The sequence below is a fragment of the Porites lutea genome, chromosome 10, assembly GCF_958299795.1.
Source record: "Porites lutea chromosome 10, jaPorLute2.1, whole genome shotgun sequence".
In the NCBI taxonomy this organism is placed as follows: domain Eukaryota; kingdom Metazoa; phylum Cnidaria; class Anthozoa; order Scleractinia; family Poritidae; genus Porites; species Porites lutea.
In genome coordinates, this window is record NC_133210.1 from 23,575,335 (window position 1) to 23,603,150 (window position 27,816).

Below are 27,816 nucleotides of genomic sequence, written 5' to 3' on the forward strand. Positions count from 1 at the left end.
TTTTTTTCGGGACGGGCTCGGGATACGGGAAAGTTAAAAAAACAAAGCAATTTTTGACTCCCAAGACGACGAAAGGAATGCGCTCCCGAATTTAAGACGCTGGCTGATTACGTCAACCAGCGTAATAAAGTTGCGTCTTTAGCTGCGAAGTTCTTCTTTGTATTTAATTAAAATTAACCAAATATAGCTATGCGAAGGAATGCATACCGTGCTACGCATACCAGACCTGCAGATTTTAATGGTAAGAACTCAGGGGGTCAAGTACATTTTTCATCCATTTTTGCACCCTTACTCTTTATTCCGCATAATTTAAACTCTTCTGGTTTTGGACATGTGGACCCAATGCAGCTCTACGTTCTTTACATTAATTTTGTGTTCTGAACATAATTAATAATGGTAATTTTTTAAGTTGTCGTTCGTTTTAACTCTTGGCAGAGTTTTACAAATTGGGTTTTACATACCTTGTACTTTATGGGTATCTAGGAGAGAAAAACCAGAGATATGTCAAACTGTTAGTAAAAAAAATACTGTAACAGTTATAGATATAAGGACCTACAAGTAATTTCCATTGATGAAAGACTTCCAGTCTGGCAATTCGAAAGTTGACGTTATTTTACCACTGACTATTACATTATTAAGTTTATTTCTCTTTTTACTCCCAGTAAAGTTTAAGGAAGAACGGATGCCCCACTTACGAAATTGAACAAAATCCTAGAGCATACTAACAGGGGCGTAGCCAGGATTTTTTCTCGATATAAGCACAATTTTTCCAAATCCACCGTTGCCTGTCAGTTACTACTCCCATCGTTCCCACATCAACGGATCTGTTTTTTCTTAAGAATAGATCTGGTAAAATGATGCATGTTAAATTCAGACAGTAATTGTTCCAAGAACCCAGAAAGGCCTATATTTAGTCGAATTTAGCCTCGTTCGAGAGAAAATGTATTACTGATCTGATTCAGTTGATTGGTTCGAAGCGTTCTGAGTTCAGTCCCCTTAACAGACGATCTTAACTTAATTAAGAGAAGAAGGTATCATCAGGTACTTACGGAACGACAGGGTGAGAATAAAAGCAGCCAAAACAAACAATGTTTCCATTCCGCCTGCAACTGTAAGAAGAAAGAATTTCAAATTAAGTTATATTTGAAAAATGTTTGTGTAGGAAACAACCCACTTTTGCTAAAACGCATTTTTTGCGACTTTCATTTTTTAAAGACACCAAAACCATAACACACTACTAGCTTAAAGCCTCAGCCAAAAGTGTTAATGCTACACAAGAGAACATTCTCTCGTGTGCTACATCGTTCAACATTGTTGACTCTACCATGCTGCACTAGTTTGGCCATCAGGTTCTTCTATGTTTCATGATGTTGAACGAATTTTGATCTCTATTAAAATAGTCTTCAATATAACCCGACATTTCTTATATTCTAAAGTGTGAACAACAATCACGATATATGGCCACCTTTTAAAGGCTTTAAGTATCGTTGGACCCGCGCTTGCGCAGTAATGATTATTTTCCTGTGTAGTGTTTGCTTTGCGGTTTGACGCTTTAGTTCAGGTTATAAAAAAATCTAAATCCTTTGATATTTGTCAACGAAAATATTTTTAACATGCGGCTTCTGAAAGACGAAATGACGTCAAATGATAGCAATTTAAAGTGGATTGAACCTAGGACACAAGGAAGACAATAGACCAGTTCAGATAGTGGACAAAGGCGGTAAATTGAGCGCTCTTTTGTCTAGCCTGTGAACAGGCCTTTAGTCGAGTGGCGTGACGTATGCTCAATATAGGCCATAAGGAAGCTATTGGTAGAAACTTAGGAACTGGCTAACTTTTATGGTTGTCATTTTTCTTTTACAGCAGGTAAGAGTTTCTAGGTCTCTCACATGCTGGGTCTATCATATAACTCATTGTTATTCTAAAATGCTCAACAGGGAGTCTAATTACATCATTGCAAGAGAGAAACAATAGTCCTCTGGGAGGGCATGAGCTTACTGGCAATGAATAGTTTGTACGAAAAAATGGTCAATGATGGGTACCTATGGTCGAAGCATAAACGTTTAACACCATGTGCTACGAGGACAATTATTTTTCAAAGAAAATTTAAATTATTTAATAGTTTGTATCACTCAGTGTACCTTGTTTTTTCAACACTTTTGTTTTCTATTGCCAATATGTTCAGCCGTGCGTTATCTGTGGAAAACAATGTAACGAAACATCGCGACAAGTGATAACCGGCGGACCGAATGTCCAACAAAAACCACGTGCTTGCAAAAAAAAATTGTTATTCAAGGCAGTCACGTTGGTTGGACGGCTAACTGACTGTGTAAACTTTCAACTAAAATGTCACAAATTTGCATCCGAATTAAGGTAATACGGTAATTTCGCTTCCAAAATAGAGCGTTTTCACATGACGTTACGGCGGCCATCTTGGTGTTCCAAACCAGTCCTGTGGGAGTTGAACTCTTTTCTTATGTAAACGCTTTCTTTTGTTCCCATAAATTTGCATAGATGCTGGTAGCCTGCGCAGCTGGCGGTATTGTGTGATTGAAGTTGTGGCGGCGGAACTCTCACTCGACTGGTACAGCGGCTCCGCCGCCAAATCTCCCTCGCCTAGTTAACAATACCGCCAGCTACGCAGGCTAAGATGCTGGCCACGTGAGTGAAAAAGCTCTATTGCGTGCTCAATCTTGGACAGAAATTACAATAGTCCCAGAACTGGCCGATCCTCACAAACGCAAACTAAAATAACGGAGCATATTATGATATACCTAAGAACGATCACTATCAAATTCTTCCTTGTCATAAAACAAAGAATAGGAGATAGCAGGTATCGAACACAGTCCCTACGGCTCCGAAGGTTACGCTTTACCGGACGTGCGGGAACAATAGGACAGGGCGCGTCATTTCATTCATCGCCGAAAATAAACCGCATGCTCATCACGAGACTCATTTGCATACAATGAAAGTCGTCACGATTCTTAATCCCAGTTTCCACGAACTCCGCTAGGAACGCCTGGGACCATGTCCGACCATTTCGGGAAGACACACGGAAAAAAGAAACATCTGCATTTTTAGAGTCTCGCTCTGCTAAAGCAAGCTCGACTAAAAATAAACCAAGGCTTAGGCCCGGTTCAAACGCCGAATTTCATATGTGCCGAACTTAACACGAGAGTTAAATGCATGTGAAGTGCGACGTTTGAATCAATTAAATTCGACTGTTTAAATTAAATGCAACGTTTGCCGTATCTGCGACTGAAACAGTCGAAGATTCGACTTAGGTTCGACTTTTGATTCAAACGTCGCATTTCACATTTGCCGAACTTAATGAATGAATTTTAGTAAATTATCAGAAAATTATCATTATATTACTGGGAATATTGACAGCGAAGAGAGTTAAATTCGACAGAGTTCAGTGAGTTAAATTCGACGTTTGAATCAAATGCCGTATTTAACTATTTTAGTAGACTAAAATAGCAATTAAATTCGGCACATGTGAAATTCGACGTTTGAACTGGGCCTAAATTAAGATTGATTGACATGCCTCGCCTTTCTCAAAGCTTAGAAACCCCAGTTTCGCTAAGTCGGTTTTAAGGATGGTTTTCAAGTCACTTTAAAATTTCTCGAACCGTTTCAACTTTCCGACCTGTAAAGTTGCTTGAGATTTTAGTTAGGCCTTCACACTTATTTTTTGGTTAAGTAAAACTTAGCAGCTCTTAAGTCTTGCTTAACAGCCTAGTGCAAAGACAACCAAAGGCTCGAGCGTGCAAAAATGCTTGTTCCGAAATCACGATTTTAGTCACTCTGCTGGGCCATAAAGGCCCGTTTTCTCCATTATCATGCCGCTTTCATGGTGCATTCATGCTTGAATAGTACGCCACAATGGCTTATTGAATAGCGTTAATGTCCGACATTTCTCCCGACGATCTGTTAAGCGATCCTTTAAAATTGAAATTGCAGCTTTCTGCTCGTTCCTTCCGACCACAAAAATGGTAGTCTTTACACTAGAGCCTAATGATAAGCTAAGAAATATTTCAAGGCAACTAAATTTTAAATTCTTCAAGTAAAATAAAGCTTCACACGCAACCTATCTTTTTTACTTCAGGTTTACTTAAGCTTATTTTCCCACGTAACATTGATTGATTGATTGATTGACATGCTTCGCCTTTCTCAAAGCTTAGAAACCGCAAGTTCGCTAAGTCGGTTTTAAGGATGGTTTTCAAGTCACTTGAAAATTTCTTGAATCGTTTCAACTTTCCGACTTTAATGAGATGCAAAGTAAAGTTGCTTGAGATTTCACTTAGGCCTTCACACGTATTTTTTGGTTAGGTAAAACTTAGCAGCTCTTAAGTCCGAGTTACTTAACAGCCTAGTGTAAAGACGACCAATGTTTCCAAATAGTTTTTTAAGGGTCAATGGAGTCACCGAGGACTTCGCCCTCAGTTAATGGTAGCCCCCTGGCTTCGATTAAGACCAATGACCTTCAAAGCATCCGATCAAGGACATCAAGGGAAGATAATGCCCTTTATCCTCTTTTGATCTTCCTTTGTTACTGCATCTTTCTATTGTTTTAGAACGAGGGAGCCGTTATTATAGCAACTGAGGCAGAACGAGAGATCGGCCACTCTAATCGGCGTATCGATGCACCTTTCATGACATTAATAAACTGACAAACGTGTCTTTGCTCCTTGCTAATCTTAAAATTCTGTTTAAAAAGGTCTTGGAGCTCAAGCATTTATATTGCATGATATCCTGTTCCTTTCTTTCTGCTATTTCATTAATTGACAACAATGCTGTTCAAGACAACAAAAAAGTGCATTAAAAAAATCATTTAATAATCCTTTTCTCCTATTGCTTAATAAAAGAAGTTTTAGCTTTCATGTTACAACACGATAAAACATGAATTAACGTCGACTAGGAAACTCTTCTGTCTGTTACTAGAGGATACGATCATTAGAGAGTTGTTGATTGACTTTCGGGCTAATGAGTGGAATTCTCTTGATCCATCAAAAAGGATAGCTTAATTATATGAATAATAATTGTTACCTTGTCTCATGTACTATGTTTTGTAGCGCAAATGCCTTATCTTTAGTTTTATCATCCAGCTACAGTTAAGTAGTATCCTATGTCTTACTTTTTAGTAACGTCTATATTAGTAATTTACGTAGAACAACCCTCTGTAATCGCTAGTTTTCATCCAATGAAGATGGCTTACGTAAGTAGTTTGAAAATCGTTCATTCATGCATTATTGCATTCGTCCCTTTTGTATTTTATCAACAGTATGAAGTTACGGCATTAATACACGATTTGGAGACTGGCAAAGGAGGACTAAGAAATAAGAAAAAGTACCTTGAACGTTAAAAAGAGATCAGATCAATTACTAGAAACTATTTGTTTGTAGCTTGTTATTAATACTTAATTCCATTTTGAGCCATGGGTGTTTTCTTGGCCTTTTTGATGTATTTAATTAGATATGGCAACCGACATTTAAATCTGACAACAAATCTGAACAAATGACAATTCGAGGCAGTAAATTTGATGGTTAATTGCTAAAACTTACCCGTTAGATACGGAAGAAGCTAGTGTATTTAGTATGCGTGCGATGGTGATCACAATAATGATGATGGGCGCCGGGGTTTGTATGAAGTCCAGCAACTTGAAATGTAGTGGAGATTGCTAAAGCAGATATATAGTGGGTGCGGTATTTTATGTACCAATAAGAATTAAGCGAGTCCTTATTGATTGGTCCTTTTTTTCTTTGTTTCCCCGCCCGGTTTTAATGACATGCATTTGATCCAGCGCTGATGGGGAAAGGGACTTCATTTCCATAAGCCGGCTACTGCGTGAAATCCGTGTCTTCAACAGCTCTAATAGCTGCAACACCTCGCCCAGACTTTTCTCCCAGATATATATATATATATCTGTTAAAAACGATCCTCTTTATGGAAATTAAAATTGCGGCTTTTGGCTCGTAATTTCCTACCGATATGGAAGAAGCTAGCTGGCTTATTTAGTATGGTTGCGATGATCACCATGATGACAGACTGGCCAATAACGTTCCTTCAGCGCGCACGGTCTGTATCACCGCTCCACAACAACAATTTGCTTTCTTTCCTCTTTGATAGTGGAGACTGCTGAAGCAGATATATAGTGGGTGCAGTATTTTATATACCCATGAGAATTAAGCGATGCTCTATTGATGCTCTATTGGTCCTTTTTTATCTTTTGTTTTTCTACAGTGGGGAAAGGGAAGGGGAGGGAAGAGGAGGGGAGGGGCTCCTAGGCATTGGATCCTATTTCATTAGTTAATTTTGGCAAAAAGGTATGTTGAGCCTATGTTTTTTACCTCTTTTATTCCCAAATGTTTACCATTTCGGTCTTATGTGGGTCAATATTTGGTCTTCTGGCGATTTTTTTATCACTTTTGCTCTTTAAAGACAGCGGTTCGGGCCCAGATGTCTGATTTTTTGAGCAAATGTTTCAGGAAATGTTCCCCCATCCCACCCACAGGAACGTTCATTTTCCGTTCGTTTACCGTCATAATTTTAAAATTTGGTATTCAAGATTTTACTGATCCAGGTCTACTGAAGATCCGGCGGACCCTCACTGGTTTGTCGCTGTCAGTTTTTAAAAATCAGGGGGCTTTTGCAATGACAACGACGAAGGCATCGAAAACGTTACTTAAAACTTGAATTCGCGCTGTTTTTTTTAAGAAAACCCATTGCTGCTATTAATTACCTTTTCAATTTGTAAAATGTTGGCGAATTTTTATCCGAATTGCCTCTCCACGTCGTTTATTAAACGTCTCATTTGAAAGTTACACGTTGCCATTGTGGTTGTGCAGTGGACGTCGAGGAAAAGTAGACCTTGAAGAGCAGTGTGATGTGTGTGCTCGCCTGAGCCATTCAAAAGCTGGTTTGCGCCAGCCTCTACCGAATAAAGCTCCATCCACGAAACGCAGGTTTTGGAAAAGGGTTCCCCGAGTGGCGTTTTTCTTTTACAAACGCCGGCTTGTCGCTCTAATGTGGACGGACAATGCAGCAGTTCATTCGAATACGATGAGGTCATGCATCAAACTACTAGAAAGTGCGTAACCTCTGTAAGTGATGCTATCGTATTTCATCGCTTAAATTTAGGTCCTGTCACACGTATCCGGAAAATTTTGAAAATGGAGTTTTTTTTCGTTTTCAAAAAAAGGCAAAAACGCTGAATCGTTTTCGCCAGTCCACATCAAAACGCTAAAACGCCGGAAGTACGATAGTAAGATAGCATCCCCTACAGAACATGCGTAATACTAGTAGTATATGATCGCTAAAATCGTATTCCATCCGTTTTCGTCCGTCTAATCGTAAACGAGAAGTCGGCGTTTTCACTGAAAATGTCCACTCCGAGGATAGCTTCCAAAAAAATCCGTTTCTCCTCGCTCTTCGCCGCTGGGGACGTTTCACGAGGAGGAACGACGTTTCTCCGCGCGAAACGTCCCCAGTGGCGAAGAGCAAGGAGAAACGGATGTTTTCGCAGAAGGTCCGTTTTTTTAATAAAACGCGTTTTTGGTGCCTGAACGCCCTAAACATCGTTTATGTGGCGGAACAGGAGGTTAGACTGAAAAAAAAAATAGCTGGATAAAAAAAAATAGCAGCAAAAATAGCTGGATAAAAGGCGACGGGCCCTTGCAGTTCAGTCAATTCATGAACGGCTGGTGTCAAGTTATAGGGGCGAAAAAGAATTGGAAAGATCTATTAGCGGAAGCAAATAAAAGACGATACCTTTTGGATATTTATGGCACAGATTCTGTATCCGTGGGGGCCGGAATAACGAACATAGTACAGAACGTTCTAGTGCCAGTTCTTCTGTATATCGTAATTCAACTTCCGCTTATTAGCTTCCCCCCTCCCCCCAGTTATAGGCTCATATATCTGTAAACAAAAATATACATCATGTTATAAGGCTCCCTAGATATAAGCTCTTCTCTACCTTGTATTGAAATGAATTTGATTTTTTTTACGACGTTTTGAAGCTCAAAAGAGCGAGTAAATTCAAAAAGTATTTTGATCAGCACTGCTATGTTGCTTGTTTTGAAACGCCTTAATTCTTAGGGTGGTTTTAAGCACTCCCCGGTTTAAATTAAAAAGTCCTCCTAAAACCTTTTACGAAGTTGTAACTGTTGTATAAGCCCAGGGCTTATAAGCAGAAGTTTACGGTACGTCGAGTCGAGTCGAGTATTAACAGCCACAAGAGGTTGAGGTATTGCATCGCATGTCGAGTGTATAAGGTGCGAAACGGGGTACATAAAGCTGACCATATGGCAAACTTACACCTGACCGGTTCAAATTTTTAGTCATAGCACTTTTAGTAATAGCATTCTTAAACAGACTCGCTGGCTTTCTAGACACAAAGATACCTCTGAGGATCTACAAACAAACAATCCTTCCAGTGATCAATTATGGATGCATCGTATGGCATAAATGTAATAAGTCCCTATATATCAGATAAACCAAACGACTTCAAAACCAAGCCATGAGGGTTATTCTGAGGGCCAACAGAACCACCTGCACACAATATATGAGGAACACTGTAGGGCTGTTAACACTGTACAGTAGGAGACGACTCTTCTGATTTGTTTTTATTTTTAAGATTGTAAACAACCAAAACTGCCCTAAACAACTGGAGGGCTACACTCCAAAACTGAAAATAATCTGGGGAACCAAGGCACTTGCGACGTACCAAAATCTAAGACTTCTTCAGGAAGAAAGACTTTCCACATTGCTGGTGCAAGTGACTGGAACTCACTCCCTACAGAACTTAGAAAAACAACTAGTATAGGCTCTTTTTAATTTAAATTTAATCTTTTTTAAACAACTGAGAAACAGTGACATTAGTAATCATAAATGTACAGTTTAACTAGGTAGCTTTTTTAGTGTTTTTAATAGTTTTTAGTGGTTCTGAATATCTTTAATTGATTTTTAGTAGTTCTTAAATCAACGGTTTTTAGTAGTCTTATCTTAGCAGTTTTTAGCGTCTTTGAAATGTAACTTAGAATAATATTATTATAAATTTTATTTACTGGACATCTTGTTAAGACCAGCACTGTATCATATTGATAGATATGTCCACCATAAATAAAGCTTTTTTATTATTAGATCTAAGGTTTGACTTTTGCTAAAGTTTAAACATGTACAACAGATGTAAATTTTTACACCTGACTGAAGGAGTTACGTTAGACAGTGACACCATAGCCATGTAAGGTAACTGCCTTAAATAAATGACTTGGGTGACAAAACTTTAAGTAAGATGTTCTTCAGTTGACTTGACCATAAACAGTTGCTATGGACAACAGCCTTGAGCACATTTTTGCACAATTAAGGATAACCAACAGTTTGGACTTGATTACCAAGCTTAACAGAGCCCTTTAATAAATGCCTAGCATGGATACCATTTGTTTTGACACAAAGTCGTTTTGATACAAGTTGTTTTGATACAAGTTTTTTCAGTCGAGGTGTAAGTGGTTTCACATACTTGGCTTAAAGAATGAAGAGTAATCACCCCCTTATTTTTGTTCATGTGCAAACCATACTTGAATTGACTAAAATTTTTGTGCAATTTCACTGCTTGAGTTCATGTGAAAATGGCATGTATTAAAACAACTTTGTATCAAAATGACCCGTTTCTGTCTTTCCCCTAGTGCTACAGTTTCAAGAGACAGCGAAGTAAGAAGTGGTCAATTTTCTCTAATGTATAAGAAAATGGCTTTAATCACAGGAAACCAAGTGTAATTTCTCAATACTCTATTTCCTATATGATCATGGTAGCTGTTAATGAAATTTTAATACTGCTATAATGTATATCCCCGAACAAACTTTAAAAGAAAAGAAAAATCAGGGATGAACTTGCTGTTAATTGGAATTTTGAGATGGAAAACTGTAAAATAGCTAAGCTGGTTTGCTGTTTGCACTGTCACATAAAAATGTTTACACCATTCCAGCCTCTTTTCAAGGCATGTGAAGACACAAGCCTAGTAAGCTTTGAACAAGGACTGGTGTAACACCTTCTCCTTCCATGCTCTACGAGGCCGGTACAGAACATCAAATATGGAGTTGATCTTATCAGGGTATAACAATCGCTCAACGATCTTTTTAATCTCTGCTAGGCGAAATTTGCTGTCTTTTAACAGATCATACATCTCTTGCAAATATTCTTTGGTGACCGTCTCTGTGTAGTCTCTCCTTTTCACCATGACCACCTCCAATTTACGGAATAGTTTAGCACTGAGTTTTTGGGTTCTTGAAAATGCCAAGACCATCATAACTAAATCGTTTGTACTGAAAGGTTTCAGTTCACCACGCTGAAATAGCTCTTCTTCTACCATTTTAAGTACTTTGTTACTCAGTGATTCTACACTTGAATAAGCAAATGCTAATGAAGCCAGCATCCATGGCTGAAACTGGCTAAGATCACGTGTTAAAATCTCATTACCCAGTGCTCCGTAGAATTGGCGGGTGTCTGGAACACCATACTCAGCAAAAGACCAAACTATTGAGCACAATTCTGCAGAAGTAAAGTTAGAAAGATCTCTTGAGAAAATCTCACTGTCCAAGGCATGGAAGATTTCATCTACATGTGGATGGTATTTTGCAAATGCCCAACACATTTGTGATAGTTCTTTGGTGGAAAAATCTCCCAGACTCCAAAACAAGAGTCCTTTTTCAAGTTGCTTATATATCACAGGATCTGTCACACACAATTTCGCCATATAAAGGACAATTTTGTACAGCTGATGTGCATCATAAGAATCAAGGTTTGCTCTGATATCTTGAACCAGCATTTGAAAAAATCTCTGCTGCATCTCTTGTACCAGGAACACATCTCTCATTTGAGTCTCTTTAGAGAAATATTTGGCGATACATTCGAGAATAGCGAATTTTTGAACTGGTGTCAACTCACTCTTTGATTTGATCTGGACCCAATAAAAAATAAGAAGCTTCTTTATCGAGGGTAGCCAATGTATTCTTTTCAATACTTTTTCTTCAGCTGTCATGTGAGGTTGAGGATTCGTAAGTCCTTCCAAACGTTTTTTACGCAAAGCCTTCAGCAGTTCTGCCGATCTTTCTCTGGATTTCTCTAGTTTCTGGGCCCGTTTGACAATTTCTCGTCCGAACAATATTTCAGACGCGTGAAAGTACGCCATCGGATTTTTGAGTGGCTTCTTCTCTCTCAACGTGATCGGGTGATGAAGCTCTGTGATCAGCGAGCTTACTGCTCGTGTTGTTACCATTTTACTCCAACGTGGTTCTGTGGATTTGAATTTTCTAATGTACTGAAAATTAAACAGAAGTCCCTTTCCCGATAAGCTACTCAATGCGAGGGCCGCCATTGTTAAACTGGGTTCCAGTCTTTCATGCGCCCAAGTGTTGGATCAGTCGAAGATCAGGGGACAGGAGACTTGTGACTTGTCTTATTCCAATCCTCCTAATCACTCACTTTCTCACGAGATTTGCACGATGGGGCGACGTATAAAATCATTTGCTGCCGGACCTTTTGAAATCTCACCACAGCAGCGTTCACTTTCCTCAGGTTTGATGTTAGGGTAGTATTTTAAGTCTAATTAGCCAGCACCCGTACCTCGATCAGGGGTGACACTAAAACCTGCGATCAGGCGTTTTCCCCCTCGTCTCCCAAACAAAAAGGAAGAAGCACCGTCTGATCGTAAGTTAGGGCGATAACCTTAACTTATTTTAAAACTGATTTAATTGCGAATAGTATACTTCACTTTTGCTTTTAACTTTTCTTAAAATATTACTCTATCTACATCTACTTCAAATTTTGAAAAGCTTATATGCATGACAATGATGACTTGATATTTAAACAAAATCCTTTACATGAGTAGTGATTGTGTTTGAGTATTCTTCTCAAGTTCAGGGTAAATTTGAAATTCTTTGAAGCCTGGAGATTAATAATAATAATTATTATTTCATTCAAAATATTTTGCCAGTACTGATTGGCTCCTATCCGCAGGCTGATTCTTAATAGTCATCAGTTACTTACCATATTTGAAAGATGTAAACTGCTACTAAGGATGTTCTGCTTTATACGATCAGAAGCAAAATGGCTGCTGTCACTACTGATTATTAATGGGCAGCTTAAGTAACAGTGCTATACAGTCTAATAATCATTAATTCCATTTTCCATACAAAGAAAAGATATATATCTTCTATCTTATTAATTAGTGCAATCATGGAATTTCGTGGTGCAGAAAAGACGTATCAGTTTTTGGCGAGCAGCTCAAGCCATTTTGCCTCCTACGAGACAGCACGATCACAATTTTCCACTGATGATTTTTGGGCTTCAGTTAGAAGTGTTAAGCAGGACCAAGGGAAACGGGTAAGAATACTGACTGCAGTGTGTAACCATGGGAACTTTGCAGTTGATAATGTAATAATAAGAAAATCTTTATTGGAGATGACAACATCATGCAAAGTGTTTTACTTTAGGGCTAAATCACAAAATGAAAAGTAAATAAAAATTAATGAGAGAAAAACATAATTTAAGTGCCTAGCAAAGAATAAGAATAGAATGAAAATGGAAAAATGGATAAAAGGAAACAATAATTTTTTGCTTTTAATAATTTATTATTATCACATTAACAAGCTAAAAATCATTAACATAATTACGATTCATAATAATATTCAAGTGGTCCATCAGATTGTATAACTGATGCCATGCTGCCACACAAGAATCTCACTGAAGCAATTTTCATTTCCCTTCAGATCGTTTTCTATATAATGTTACCCTCAATAACTCGAACTCCCGATAACTCGAACTGTTTTCTATTTCCCTTGAAGGTTCGAGTTATCGGGATTCGACTGTTGCTAGAACCTTTCAAGCAGAGCCTCCCCGTATAGACCCTCGTAGGGAGTACCCCCTCCCCCCCCCCGGGCTGTGTGTGACTGCTTTAAAAATACAGGTGATAACACAAAGACAAATTTTAATTGTAATCAACTGTACCCCTGTTGTTTTTCAGTATTCATTTTTGGAAAAGGTCTGAAGTTGTACCAAGCCAAAAATACACCTGAGGGGAGACCAGAAAGCTGTTATGCTTATTTTAGCTGTAAAAATTTTTATTATTGTTATCAGTAACTGATTCAATAAATTTGTCTCTGTTTTTATTGCTATAGGAGCAAAATCCTCAGGAAAAAGCCAACTTCTTTTCTTTAGTTACTTTCTGGTGGTTAAACTGGTGAGAAAATATTCGAAGTTTCTTGTTACCAACATGTCATTTGTAAATTAAGAATATGACATTATACATCTTCATTTTGTAGCATCTACATTGTACATATTTCTCAATCTAGCTGCTTATCCTGCTGGACATTTTTTATCGTTGAATGTACATCAGACACATTCTTGGTTTATTGCTACAGCTGTTTAGTAGTCTTCCAACTTCTAATTTTAGCTGTCAAAAAAGTCAGTCATGCATCCTTTCAGCACTTTTCTAGATACTAAAAATTAATAAATAATATTACGTTAATGTTTGCCCTTTTACATTACTAACCCTATGAGCTCATGCAATTTTGATACTTGTTTGACAAGCACTCATGACATGTAAATAAATTTCAAATGGAACTCTGTCATATAAGTACCTCTGACTGAGTAAATCTTATATGTAATGTAATCCAAAAAGTACCTATTTTAATAATATAAACTTTTTTTTTGCATCAATAAATGTGCTTCACAGGATAATTAACACTGGTTATAAAAGACCCTTGGAAGATAAAGATTTGTGGGCATTAAGAAGAGAGGACCAAGCCTCTTATATTGTACCAAGACTGAAGAAGAAATGGCTTGAACAACAAAGGAAATGCAGGAGATTGTAAGAAAATTATTAACTGTAATCACTGTTTAGTCTCATTATTCAGCATAGCATGTTCTTCTCATATTATGATTAAGCTCCAAGCAATAATTGCTGTCCTCCCTAACATGAACACAGAAGGGTGGAGCAAGAGTGGATAGAATTGTTTATGTTTGTAGCTATAGGCATGGTATCTATATTTGATGAACATAAAGAGGAGGAACAAAAGAGGATTTCTCAGTATTAAGTTGCAATTTTTCTTAGGACTGGTCAGGGACATGAAATAAGGTGTATAATACTTTGCCCTTGTTTTCATGATTGCTGCAGAGTAAGCGGAGCAATCAAGCAGCAGACATAAACAGAATACACCATTTGAAAAATGGTGATAGATTCATGATAACCGTCACAAATATAGAAACCATTCATGCCCAGTTAAATCCCTTGTTTAATCTACAGTAGCAACGGTACAGTGCAGTTGCTGTACTGAGTTTGTGTACTATTGTTTCTATATTCGTGGTAATGAATCTAGAGTTTTTACTGGGCAGGAATTGTTTCTGTATTCATGACAGTTATCATGAATTCATTACCTGGAATAGTTGGTTCCTAGGAAAACCCTGGAGCTATCCGATCAGCGAATTACCTTCTCAAATTCTGAGCTCTCACAGCTTACTCCTCCCTCTTTCTTTGCACTTATGGGATGTGGAACTAATCATCTGGAGTAAACCTACAGTAAATGAGCGCAGCAATTTTGGAGATTTTGGCTACTGATACTAGTATAATTATGGCTCAGTGAATTCCAAGTGTGCTCTTCCCCCCGCGCATTTTTCGGGCTGGCCTTTTTCAATATTTCACTTACAAATATGTCTATTTAGATAGCTGTGATGATATTTCGATAAAGAATATTTTTAATACATATGCTTTAAAAAGATACGTGTGGTTTTTGCTCAATCACCCCCCTACCCCTCAGTACGTTTTGCATTTGCATCATCACAACCTCGTTCTAGGGGTTTTCTGTTTTGCCTCAACAAGAGAAAGAACTGCACCATCTTTAGAAGAAATTGCTTCCTGCCATCGTGATCAGTTCGCACGTGGAGGAAAAAGAATCACTGCATTGTTTAAAGAGTTCGAAGGAAAAGACACGTTTTTTGAGCGAATGGTTGAGGCAGAAAGGCCTAAAATAGTCTGAGATATATTTGCAAGCTAATGTAAACTTCATACTTTGTGTGATGAATGCGACGATTTTCATTCATAAATAGGGAGCTTAAGCAACGACGACGCGGAAGGCAACGAGAACGGCAAAAAGCAATAGGTTTAGATTGGCAAAACAACAACTTTGCACGTGTATCACGCTTTTTTTGTTCATTTCTTTGCCGTCGTTGCCCGACTACAACGTGAAAGTGCCTGAATTCACGTTTTGTCGAGGACGGGAACACAAGACAACAACTTTCTTTTTTTTCCCTGAACTTTGATAGAGTTGTTTAGAATTCAACTCCAAAAACATTTGCCAACATTTGACGAAGTAAACGAGATGGAATAAGCGCGATAAAGTTTGAAGCGGTGCGAATTCACTTTTTAAGTGACGTTTTTGTAGCCGTCGCCGTCGTTGTTGCTTAAGCTCCGTAATATGCTGGAACGGTTCCATTGTGATGAGAAATAATTGTTAAGCTCGTCGATTGTTTGATTATCATTCGCTATTTTAATACCTTCGAAAATAAGAAAGGTATTATTAATATTCTAGTTTATAGTTCTGTCATTGATGTTAATCAGATAGATGTGAACTTTTTTGCAATAATTATAACCAGTGGTTTGCGAGGGGTGCCTCACGCGTTATTATTACAGATTTCCTATAAATGTGGCATTTGCAGTTCATATACCATGTTTACTGGAAAATGCAATTTTTGGTGTTGCCACGGGGTGGGGCATTTGCACACTGTTAAGGAAAAAGGGCATTAAATTTTGGCGATTCAAGCATTCTCATCGTCATTTCATTTTTTGAAATGACCCTGAACTTGCTTAAATTTCTTTATAAATTGGATCACAACCGAAGATACTAAATTGAACTGAACCACTAAACCAGTTTGTGTATTTATAGATACATACATCTTTGTTGTTTAACAGTTAATGAATGAGGCTGAGTATCTTATGAAGAATTATGGAGATCGAGGGGGTGTTATCCGTCGAGGCCGAGGCGGATAACACCCTCCCAGATCTCCAGAACTCTTCATATGATACGTATGCCGAATTTAATGATTGTTTTATTATTCATTCAAAATAATTCCTAGTTTAAAACTATAGCCAAAACATGCTTACCTCCATCGATGTTATGTTCATCTTCGATAGTGCACGTTGAGGGTTGTTCAGCTCCCCAAATATTCTCCAAACAGCAGATGCCACTCGGCCGCCCTGCCGCCTATTAAATGTTAAATGTTTTGACTAACCCATATTATACTTATTGGTTTGAAGGAAAGCAAAGGAAACTGAAGAAAAAGAAGGCAATAATGAAGATAATGATTGCAAAGAAACAGACAGATTGTTAGCGGATGAAGGAGACAGGCAAAAGAAGAAGAGGGGAAAGAAGACAAAAGAAAGAAATCCCTCTCTCGCAAAGACTCTTTGGAGTGGATTATTTGGAGTTGACTTTGCAAAAGCTGTTATGTTCCAGCTCTTAAATGATCTGCTGGTTTTTATTCAACCTCAGCTGCTAAGGTACGGTGTAATTACAGTCAGTTACAGTCAATTTAAAGCGGTGATCCACATTAAGTTGTGCCCGTTCAGTGACAAAATAATTGGCAGAAATCTGTGGCCAGTTTTGATTTGGCAATTTACGTAAGCAGCCTAAGCTAATGGGAATCCGCCACAACGAGTTGAGCAGCCCATAACCAAATTACGTGCACTATAGAGCATAAAGTGGAAACAAGGGTACATTCAAACGCATTTTTTCCCGGTAGGTTGGTGAATAACAATAGAGCGGTTTTCACTTGACTGTCGTAAAACCAAAACCAAAGTAAATACACTAGCCAACCAAAGGGCGTAGTAAAACCAAAGCCAAAACCAAAACCAATTACTTTCGACAGTCAAGTGAAAACCGCTCTAGAATAAAGTCAAACTATGTGTGATATCACAAGCTTGGTGGAAAACAGCAAGTCTATTTGTCTTGTGTGGGCTTACTAATTACTAACTTACCAAATCTATGCTTCGTTCCGCCTTCACTGGGGAATCACTTGTCTGGCGTAGGGTTCATCGTTCTTCCGCATTATAATAATAATAATAATAATAATAATAATAATAATAATAATAATAATAATAATAATAATAATAATAATAATGAAAAAAGCACTTTATTTGAGTGTCAATGTATTTAGCACTTGAGTACTAATTGGGGACACTATTTTTGCGTCTCCTACTGGAGACGGGGCCGCCATTTTACATGGTCATCCTAGTGACGCGAAGGTCTAGCCATTTGCAGTGGAAAGGCAGTTCCTTCATTTCTCAGTCATTTTAAGACGCTGAGTGTAGCCTGTGAACAGGCTCTCTGTTTGGGGAAAAATAGCGAGGAAAGGGAAGGGAAATGGGGGGGGGGGGGGGGTGGGGGAGAGAGAGCCTGTAGACAAACATTTGAGGCCGCTATTCCGCTCTCTTGTAATTATCCTGCCGATCATCTGTAAGTAAGATCGCTATCGGTCAATCAATTTCGCGCGTGAGTAACTCCTGGGAAAATTAACAGGAAATGAGCCGTGTTTTGCTCCGTCTGAAAACAGAGTGAAATGGAGCACGAACCTTATTGTCGATTTTGCAAAAAGTCGTTGATCTCCGGTAAGAGAATTAATAAGCCGTTCGTCTTGCTAGTTCGGTTTGTAATTTAAACAAGCCGCTGAAATGAGCGAACTTGGAATGCGGAAGGTACAGATACTATCATGACTTCTCCAGAACGTGAATCTTCGAAGACAAGTACAAAGAGATCAGCAGCGCTTCGATCGCCAACAGGAATTACACCTTCAGGTATTTATAGCAATAAAAGGGGGTGGTAAGCCGACACGACTTTTACTTTATGCCAAAGAGCTGCTTGTTCCCATAAGTTTTTTCCTCTGCAGGGTTGGTTTTTCTCTGGAAGGTTCTGCATTTTCACAGAGCAAATGTGATTTTAGCCGCTTGTTTCACACTAAGAGGTCATGGCACACATCGATTTACTGTGGTTTTTGTTTCTGGTCGATTGGATTTGCCCTCTGATGCAAGAGCATTTTCTTTGACCTCGTTTGAAGCGTAAACCTTTTTATTGCGGCTGAATAAGGGTCTTACTTTTCTCCAAAGTGCCTTCTCGATCTGAATAAGTAAGCGATTTTCTTTAGTCCGTGAATGTAATGTTTTTCTGCAATGTTGTATTGTGACGCTGGGCTCAGCTCTTGAGTTTTCTTTGTAGACTGTTCAAAAATTATCATGGATAGTTATTTACAGATCCAAAATTTTAAGATTGAAGTGCAGCTTAAACCGAAGCTACATCAGCTATGGAGAATTGCATTGTGCTTCGGTAACTATAAACTCCAGCTTAGTGTTTTTTTAAAGACAGTTTGAGTCTTTTGACCGGGGCGCGTAGTTCCTCCCCGTGTTAATAGTCTTTGGACTGTTTTGTTACTGCCACTCTGTGATCAAATCGCGTGCTACGTGCCGAACGAAAAGCCGATGTCAATCAGACCAGTCAACAGTCAGTGTTCTCGCCAATAGGAGCTTGCATCAGAATCTGATGCACAGCGGGTACCGTGGCACGACGGTCCCAAATGTTTGTCTACAGGCCTTTTCGCTTTTCCCTCTCCCCATACGCTGAGTGTTGGTCTGTTCCCGGGAATCGAACCCACGACCTCCCGGCTCTGCAGTCAAGCGCTCTACCGACTGAGCTAATCCTGCCGCAGATTAAATTTATAATATAATTTGAATGAATAATATATTAAACTGAAGGTTACAACATTTACTACTCACTACCCTATAGGTTGTTGGTTGAATACACTGATCGTGAACACAAAAGTGATTTGTTTGGGGAATGGAAAGAATGGAAAGGTTATCTCTATGCCGGAGCAATGCTGGTGACCGCATGTATTCAGTCTCTTGCTTTTGGGCAGTTTGTTTATCTCATGAACACAATCGGTATGAGAATCAACACAGCTTTAATTGGCTTAGTTTATGAAAAGGTAATCAAGATGCTTATAAATTTTAATGTTGATACCTTAGTTTCTAAGCCTGGGTATTAATATCACTATTGCTATCATTATCATCATCATTGTCATTATTATGACGATCAAAAGTAGACAGTATTTCTTCTCCAAGGGCCGAGTTCATACCATGAACCTAGGGCACTAGAGGGTTGCTTTGTCTAAGTCCTAATTAAAAACCATCTTCGTTGTCGCTTGATGCATAGGACTTTCCGTAGAATATGTGCTGTTCCCACAATGTTGCCTTTTAAATATCCTGGAGGTTAATCATGTTTCCTGGAATTTGACTGATGAACTTCTCAGAACCGTTGCCCGTTGCTAGTGATAACATTGACTTAAAAACTAATCCGGAGCCAGAGATAAGACTCGAACTAGACGCTAAGCGTTCTTGCGTGATCTTCGAGTCTTACATAAGCCTTATTTATGTACGAATGGCTTTGTTCAATTCGACGTATCTTATGTTTTCTGGTATAAATAGCCGTAGTATATATCTCCTCAATCTATAGGATCCGTTGAAGCAGGATTTTTAATTTACTTTTAAAGTCCATAACTTCATAAAGGCCCCGGTGAATATAATACACTTGATGTCAGTCCCCAAGGGAAATAGTTACTTTCTTTTTCCTGAGAGTCCTGATGTTTCCCGAGACTGTTATGCTCCTAGATTTCCACTTTAACAGCGACAAAGAATAAAGAGCGAATCAAAAAATCTGGACTCGATTCTTATAAGAACACAAATTAACTCAAAATCGCTGGACGAATGATTTACAAATTACTTGAGAAAGTATGCCAAATATTTGTTAAACGGAAGAACAGTGACCATGTTATTACCTTATAATTTTAATATTTAAGGCTTTGATGGTGAAGTTCAAGTCCCATGGAGAATCAACTGCTGGAGAACTTGTAAACCTGATGTCAGTGGATGCACAGCGTGTGATGCGAGTGATGACATTCATCAACAACTTCTGGTCAAGCCCACTTCGGATCGGTGTTGCTTTGTATTTGCTTTATAACACTCTTGGAATCTCTGTTCTGGCAGGGATAGGGGTTGTGCTGCTTGCCCTGCCGCTCTTTGGAGTTTTTTCAAGTAGAATGTTTGCTCTCCAGGTAACTTTGCATTCATTTTTTTGTTATTATTGCTACCGGGCTATGCGGTACGTGGCTACGCCGCGTCTGCGCGGATACACAGCTACGCAACTACACTGCTACGCGGCTACGCGGCTACATGGCTACGCCACTCCACAGCTACACGGTGACGCAGCCACTTAGCTTCTCGGTTATGTGGCCATATGGCTCTTAGCCGCGTAGTTACGAAGCCACTATTTTAGAGGTAAAGCCTTTGAGTGGCCAGGGCGCTGTCTTCAAACAAATGTGTGCAAATGTGTTTGCAGTCTGGCTGGTGCTAGACTGCGAATAAAGTCGCCTCTTATTGCTCTCCGTCTCTGGGACATTTCAAGAAACGTCCATCGATGGCTAGCGGTGAGAGGCGGTTACATAGATCTTTCCTCGGTTCGTTTTTTTCAATTTTTGACGTAAACAGGTTAGGAGGAATCCTTCGATATCGGTAAAATGAGCGCCTGTAAATAAATAAAATTGAAAGGTTTCAAGCGTCGAGGAGAGACAGCTGTATTCGCAGGCTAATGACCCATTGGTTTGTCAATATTTCTTGTCTAGAATGGGATCAGGCTCCCTAGTGGGGTGAATCGGCGAGCGAAGCGAGCCGAGTGGTGGACTGAGGAGGGGGGAAAGGCGGCGAGACTACCGCCCAGACTGTCGCTTTGCTCACTTCGCTCGCCTTTGTCCTTTGGCCTTTTTCCCCCCTGCGGAGCCTGAGTTGGTCCCAGGCTATCTCTCGTTAATTTCAATCAGAATAACTGAAATTCCTGGTGAGAGTTTCTCTTATTGAAACCTGCGTTCTTAATAGTTATGGCTAAAAAGAGACAAGGAGTTATTTTTGCCGTCTTAGACTATGGCCATGAACGCCAACTGATGTTCCACTTTTTAAAAACATGTTTTCACTGGCAGGGTGAGCAAATGACTAAAAAAGATGAAAGACTAAAATTAATAAATGAAGTTTTGAAGGGAATGAAGGTAAGGCCTCTTACTTACTTTTGTTTTTGGTTATTGGTTTCTCTGTCGTTTGCGTACGTGTTGACTCAGCTGTCATTTCCATTGTGACAAAAGAATCAGCGATGCAGATCGGATTTCTTATAAATTGTTCTTGGTCGAATCATAGGTCCTCAAGCTATACGCATGGGAACAATCCTTCATGAGAGAAATCAAGCAAACACGCAACAAAGAGCTCAGGATTTTAAGAAATATGGGTTTCTGGTTTTCGGGGCTTCTATTTCTATTTAACACTGCTCCAACTTTGGTAAGCGACAAAGTAAACTGAAATATACCATTTTACAGGTGTATACTGATTATCCTGACCTTGAATAGAAGCGAGGCTGGCGGTGACCTTGTTTTGATAGAAACCTCACTTTGTTTCAAATGTAAATTGTAATCTTATGCATAAAATGAACTCTGAAATTTTTATTAAAAAAAAGTCACCGCAAGCCTCGCTTCCACTCAAAGGCTATTCGGCTCTCGTATGTTTTTATAACTTTGAAGAATTATACAGGTCGAACAGGATGTTATCCAGCGTGCATCTCAGTGTACGACGAATGATAACTAAAACCGCCTTTACTTTACAGAAATAACATTAAATACAAGTGCAAACTACTACATATTAACCTCTGAATGGATTATGCTAACAACTACTTACCTACTTACCTACAATTGGCAATTACTAAATCGGGCTTTCGCGTGATATGACGAATTATGCAGATGGAGGAGGGCGTTTTCCACGCGAGAAGGTTAACGCCCTCCTCAGCCTGCGTGGCTGTTAACTCTTTCGCCATTTCCTTGATTTCTGCACACATGTCAAAACAGTCAAGCTGACGCGCCGCTGTCTAGAGTGACGTCAATCACTGACGGTCCCAGAGACTGCTGTCAATGATGGTATATTCCACGCATCGTGCAAATTTGGTCAGCGCCAGCTGGTTATAAGGAATAAGTTGGAATAAGTCTATCAGAATCAAACGAAGAAATAATTTAATGAATAATAATTTCCTGTAGTACATTAATGGATCAATGTATATCGTGTATCCCCTCTTGTAAGCCTGACTTTGTATTGGGATCTACTTAATTTTAAATTGGGAACGTGTCATATCGACAGCTCACATATTCAGCGTACGATGGTTATGCCATTCATAGTATATTTATGGAGTAAACGTTTCTTTTTCTCTGTTGTTTTAGATTTTCATCGTCACGTTTATTGTCTATGTATTTACTGGACAACAACTAATAGCCAGCAAAGCATTTTATGCTTTGTCACTTATCAATGTAATGAGTGTTCCTCTGCTGGCTTTTCCAGATATTATCTCGGCTTTAATTATGGTAGGTAGCCTCCAAGTAAATATATTCTCTCCTTTGTTGATTGAAATTTTGGTGGCTTTTTTCCGGTAAGGGAGGTTGTTTCACATTTGTCACAAGTTACCTGTCACTTGTACAAAATGTTTCCTAGAACCGTATTATATCCTTGCCAGGCTCCTGTTTCTTTCTCTTCGGTTTCTTGGTCCGGCATACTATCCTAAAACGTGCAACTTGTTTTGCAGCATTTCTAGCTCTGCAAAGCGAGTTGATTAGCTATGTTGCGCGCGTTTCATCACCCGCGAATCTAACCTGTCTTGCAGCAAATCAGGCTGTTGTACTTGCGAAAATTTGTCGTAGATAATTATTAGTAGATGTACTCTTGCAACAAAATCTCTACATTTTGCGCGATTTATAGGCCTAAGGGAAAACTTCTCTTACAGCAACCTCAAGGTAACTCTTGTGTAGGGTTGGGTTCCGCTTAATTTTATCCATCAAAAGTCAGCATTCACTGCACGCAACTTGCTACAACATGATTTGTTGCAAGACAGATTTGAACGTGGGTGGTAAAACGCGCAACATCACTTTTCAACTCCTTTGGCAGCAACGTCGCAAAACAAGTTGCACGTCTTTGTTGCTCGTTTTACCGTAGCTTTAGCGTTTTTATGTATTGTGATTTGTTGTTAGTGTTTTTTTTTTTTGTTTGTTTGTAGCTTTTAAGCTTTTTAAGCGTAACATTCTTAAATGCTTCAGTAGTTTTGTGCGATATTTACTTATTATTATATTTCTCAATTTTCAACTGTTTGTTTTTTGACAGGCTAAAGTTTCTCTTAAAAGGCTTCAGGATTTTCTGAATAGTGAGGAACTGGACCCTAGCAGTGTTCAAAAAATAAAATGTAAGGCTTATGTTAAGCGTCAATTCCTGAATTAATGTTAAACGTAAATGTTTAAGACGGAATTCATCAGGAAATTGAGTTATTTTAATTTTCAGTGGACAAAAGCCTTGTACCAGAATAATTTAAACAATATCGCATTCTTTTTTTTACATTTTTCAAGGGCTATAGAGATAATTAGTTATCTGTAATAATACCAAAGACTATTTCTCATGGGAGAAAATATATGCCAAATTTCGTGTGTAAGATGTGAAATAAGATAAGAAATTTACATTGGTGTTACTACAGATAACTAATTACATCTATAGCCCTTGAAAAATGTAAAAAAAGAATGCAATATTGTTTAAATTATTCTGGTACAAGGTTTTTGTCCAATAAAAATTAAAATTACTCAATTTCCTGATGGATTCCTTCTTAAATGGTTAGAACAGGAATAAACAAATAAATAAATAAATAGATTAACAGGTAGATAAATAAATGATACATTTTGCTTCAGCAACTTGATGACTTTTCTAACTGTCTGTGATAAGAGTTAGAAAGACCTAAACATAACGCAAACAAACTGGAAACTGTTTATTCCCCCCTGTCTTTTGCATTAACTATAAATTGTGTTTTAATTTTTTATACAGTTTCCCCTTCTGCAGTTGCCATAGAAAATGCTTCATTCGCTTGGAGCGTGAAAGATGCGCCTGTGTTACGCCAGTAAGTTTTTACATTCAGTGTTATCATTTTTGGTTCCCACTTCTGCTTTTTACTTCGGCGGAGCGCGAAGTACAGGATTCGCGTCGCTCAGTTGACTTTTTTTGGCAAGATTGGGCACGCAAAGTCTGGAGGTTTTCGGTTTTATTCGGGTATTTGACGAAGTGAAAGCCGAATTATTTTAGTTCTAGATATCTCGAGATCACTTCGATTTCTTTGATTTATTCTTTAACTTTTTCGAGGAAGAAAGAATTATTATTCTGGCTTACACGGGGCTTGAACCGACTCACCTGCGCGACCCTTCAGATCAAAGGAGATTCTAAGTTGAGGGATTAGCCGATTGCGCCACTGAGACCCAAGGTAATTTGCAGTGAATTATGCACCAGTATCGGGACAAGATTGGGAGCGCAAGTTCGTGACTTTTCGGCTTGTTTCGGCTATTTCACGGAATGAGACAAGAACTACTTCGAGATATCTTGAGATTACTTTGAGTTTAGTCTCTAATTTACTCGAGGAATAAATGGAGGATATTATATGGCCGCGCAGAGACACGAAATTTCTCCTCGAGTGTTGAAAATATTTCACGAGTAAGCTTATGATGAATTTAAAGTTACAAAATGCTGCAGGAAGACGTTTTGTCTTTGTTGAATGTGACGTAGTAAAATTGCGTGACCTCTACGTTTTTGGATTGTTATGAATATTTATTTAGGGCATGTTTGCAGTTGAGCATAAGTCAGCAGATTTGCATCATTCAGTTACTGAAATCATAAAATATGTTGAAAGGCTACTACTATTAGCCTGTTTAGGATTTTCTATAACCTTATGTGAAACGTTATAGTCAAGTTCCATGCGAGTTGTTTTGACGAACCAAGTTTTTTTCCAAGAGCTGGAGTGCTGTGTTTAGTCAAGTGTGACGAAGGTCGATTTTAAAGTTCTCTGTTTACAAGTTGGCGGAGGCCGTAAGATTTCTGAAGTTCAAGTGAGAGTTTGTTATAATTGGCGGAGGCTGTTTAGTTTTACGTAAGTTCAAGTCAAGTTTGTGTTGGCGGATGCTGTGTTTTAAAGCCCTGCATGTTAATCCGACATCCTGGCCAGCGTGCTGATAGTCAGTCAATAATTATCCTCAAAACACTCGAACTCGTAACATTGAGTTTTAGCCAATTCCATGCTCAACGTAATTGACTCCTTACCCATGCCTTACACATCTTTACAACAGCAACAACAACAACAAATTTTATTGAAAATGGGATAAATATATATAACTAATTACATTACTTTCCCAAACTTTCCCAACCGCAAATAGCTTATGAACTAATCGAGGCGGGGGGAGCGGAAGACATATTATAAGTACAAGGTTTATCTATAGATGGACTGAATAACAGTGAAGACACTACTTTACAATAAATACAATAAACTAACATAAAACAAGGCAAGTACCCAACGATTACGAAGACAGGCTAACCTATGTACTAGGGAGCTTAAGTAAAGACGTTTTGAGCGACACACATCAACCGGAAGTGAGGCCTTCTCACCATATATATATATCTTGACGCTAACAAATTTGTATTGCTAAGTTTCTCTTCTCTTTTAAGGAGGATTTACCCGAGAGTTTCAACCAAACTACTCCCCAATGATTCAAAAAGTTCACTACCTGTTGACGTCCGTCGCTCAAAAACGCTGCTGCTTAAGCTCCCTTATAACTTAGTAAGACGGTAGACTTCGACCCCGGGGGGAGGGTACTCTCCTATAAAAGGGACAGGGGTGCTCGTTGGAAAATTTCGACGACACCCCTAAAAGGTACCAGAATCTTGTTTTATGGGCTTGTCTAAAATTCATTTCCACCCTTAAGAGGTGCCAATTCAACAACAACAAATTTTATAACTGACACTGCGAATTTTAATAGTAGAAAACATAACTTTTGAACACTTTCTTCCCAAGAACTTTTTGAAAGTATTGTCATAAATCGTACCGAGACAACTCTGGCAGCAGTCATTTTCGGTTTTAGCACCCTAAGCGGTACCAATCCCCAAATTTAAACCCCTAAAAGGTACGACGAGCACCCCCGTCACTTTTATAGGGGAGTACCCCCCGGGACTTCGACATAATCACAGAGATGCCAACCCCTGGAGATCTAAAATCTGGAGACTCTTTTCTTCACTAACCCCCCCCCCCCCCCCTTCCCCCGCCCTCGACAAATTAACCCAGCCCCCGATGGGAATCACTAAGGGAATTAAATGAAGTCTTACATGAAGTACATACTATCCAAAATCGCAATCATCTTTTTCATACCAGAAATAGTCTTTGTTAGTGACTAAATACGTGCCCCAGAAACCGCACTGCGAATTAGTTCACGTTTTGAACTAAAATGGGCTAAATTTCAAACCTAGGCACAGAAAAGCTCAAAAGATGATTTTATCCGGGAGATATGGTGACCTGTTCGGGAGACTCACGGATAATCCGGGAGAGTTGGCATGTATAACAATCATCTCCTGACCGCAGTACATGAGTAATCAGTACATGAGACTGTTATGCTCTTTTTGAAGCCTGATGAAAAAAATATATATATTGGGAATTCTTCTTTTCACTGTTTGTTTTGTTTGACTTGTTAGTCACCGCCAGTAACCTCATATTTGACTTGGGTCTAAGCGTTTAGACCCAAGTCAAATTTAGAGGGATTTGTACTGAGTCATCAGAGCATAACTGGGCTTGAATATCTCAGAGACAATTAAATTTTGCCCCGAAATGCTAGTTTTGGCTAGTAGGCCTCTTGGATATTGCTCTTTTCAGAATATCCTAACAAATCCCATTATTTCACAAACTGACACCTTACCATATGTGATACTATTCCTCCGCAACTGGAATTAATTCCGCAACCACGACGCCGAAGTGTACGCTCCTTAGCGTCTTATTTTCTGTTTTCAGTTCTGTGTCTTTCAGCTTATTATTCTCTTTTTTTACTCTTCTCTTGTTCTTTCTGATCTACTTTGGTCACATTGCCTGATTCACGTTATTTCCTCTTTTTTGCTGCGTGGGGTGGTTATGATGATAGTGATGATGATGATGGTGATGATGATGAGGATTATGTTGATACTACTACTACCACTACCATTAACCACTAGCCGCCACCACTACCACTAGCCACTACCCAGTACCACTTTCCACCACCCACTACCACAATAGGGAGCTTAAGCAACAACGACGGCGACGGCTACAACAACGTCACTTAAAAAGTAAATTCACGCTGCCTCAAACTTTATCGTGCTTATTCCATCTCGTTTAATTCAACAAATGTTGGCAAATTGTTTGGAGTTGAATTCTAAAGGACTGTATCAAAGTTCAGCAAAAGAAAAAGAAAGTTGTTGTCTGAGGTTTCCGTCCTTGACAAAACCTGAAATTAGGCACTTTCACGTTGTAGTCATGCAATGACGGCAACGAAATGTACAAAAAAGCGTGATGCACGTGCGAAGTTTTTGTTTTGCTACTATAAACCTTTTGCCGTTCTAGTTGCCGTCGCCGTCGTCGTTGCTTAAGCTCCCTAATACTACTGGAAACGTGGTGGTTATGGTGGAGAGAAACAATAAAATTGTGGTGGTGGTGGTGGTGGTCGAGAAGGAGGAGGAGGAGAAATGAAAATGTTGTGTTGATGGGGCTGGTGGTGAATGTGGTGATGATGAAACTAGGAAGAAGACAATGAAAATCCAGGGGGAGGGATAGGTTTAATGGGGAAGTACTAGCAGACAGGGGTAAATAGTTTAGTTGTGAAAA

At 38.9% G+C, this 27,816-nt stretch overlaps 2 protein-coding genes across 2 annotated transcripts in view; one reads left to right on the forward strand and one right to left on the reverse strand.

Moving 5' to 3' along the window:
* Window positions 1-9,904: 9,904 nt before the first annotated feature.
* LOC140950426 (uncharacterized) lies at window positions 9,905-11,327 on the reverse strand. The gene has a single exon (XM_073399650.1). The coding sequence runs from the start codon at window positions 11,274-11,276 to the stop codon at window positions 10,017-10,019; it is 1,260 nt and encodes a 419-aa protein (XP_073255751.1). The 5' UTR covers window positions 11,277-11,327; the 3' UTR covers window positions 9,905-10,016.
* A 102-nt stretch (window positions 11,328-11,429) lies between these two features.
* LOC140949826 (multidrug resistance-associated protein 1-like) overlaps window positions 11,430-27,816 on the forward strand; it is a 32,673-nt gene continuing 16,286 nt past the window's right edge. The window contains exons 1-12 of the mRNA XM_073398962.1: window positions 11,430-11,575; window positions 12,229-12,382; window positions 13,177-13,238; window positions 13,734-13,868; window positions 16,311-16,553; window positions 18,829-19,027; window positions 19,898-20,152; window positions 21,071-21,136; window positions 21,282-21,419; window positions 22,346-22,486; window positions 23,277-23,355; window positions 23,982-24,054. Of these exons, the coding sequence (XP_073255063.1) occupies window positions 12,236-12,382; window positions 13,177-13,238; window positions 13,734-13,868; window positions 16,311-16,553; window positions 18,829-19,027; window positions 19,898-20,152; window positions 21,071-21,136; window positions 21,282-21,419; window positions 22,346-22,486; window positions 23,277-23,355; window positions 23,982-24,054 (1,538 nt within the window). The 5' untranslated portion in view covers window positions 11,430-11,575; window positions 12,229-12,235. The remainder of the gene's footprint in view (window positions 11,576-12,228; window positions 12,383-13,176; window positions 13,239-13,733; window positions 13,869-16,310; window positions 16,554-18,828; window positions 19,028-19,897; window positions 20,153-21,070; window positions 21,137-21,281; window positions 21,420-22,345; window positions 22,487-23,276; window positions 23,356-23,981; window positions 24,055-27,816) is intronic.

Excerpts from the sequence above, each read along its gene's own strand:
- LOC140950426 (XM_073399650.1), bottom strand. The coding sequence starts at position 11,276 with ATGGTAACAACACGAGCAGTAAGCTCGCTGATCACAGAGCTTCATCAC.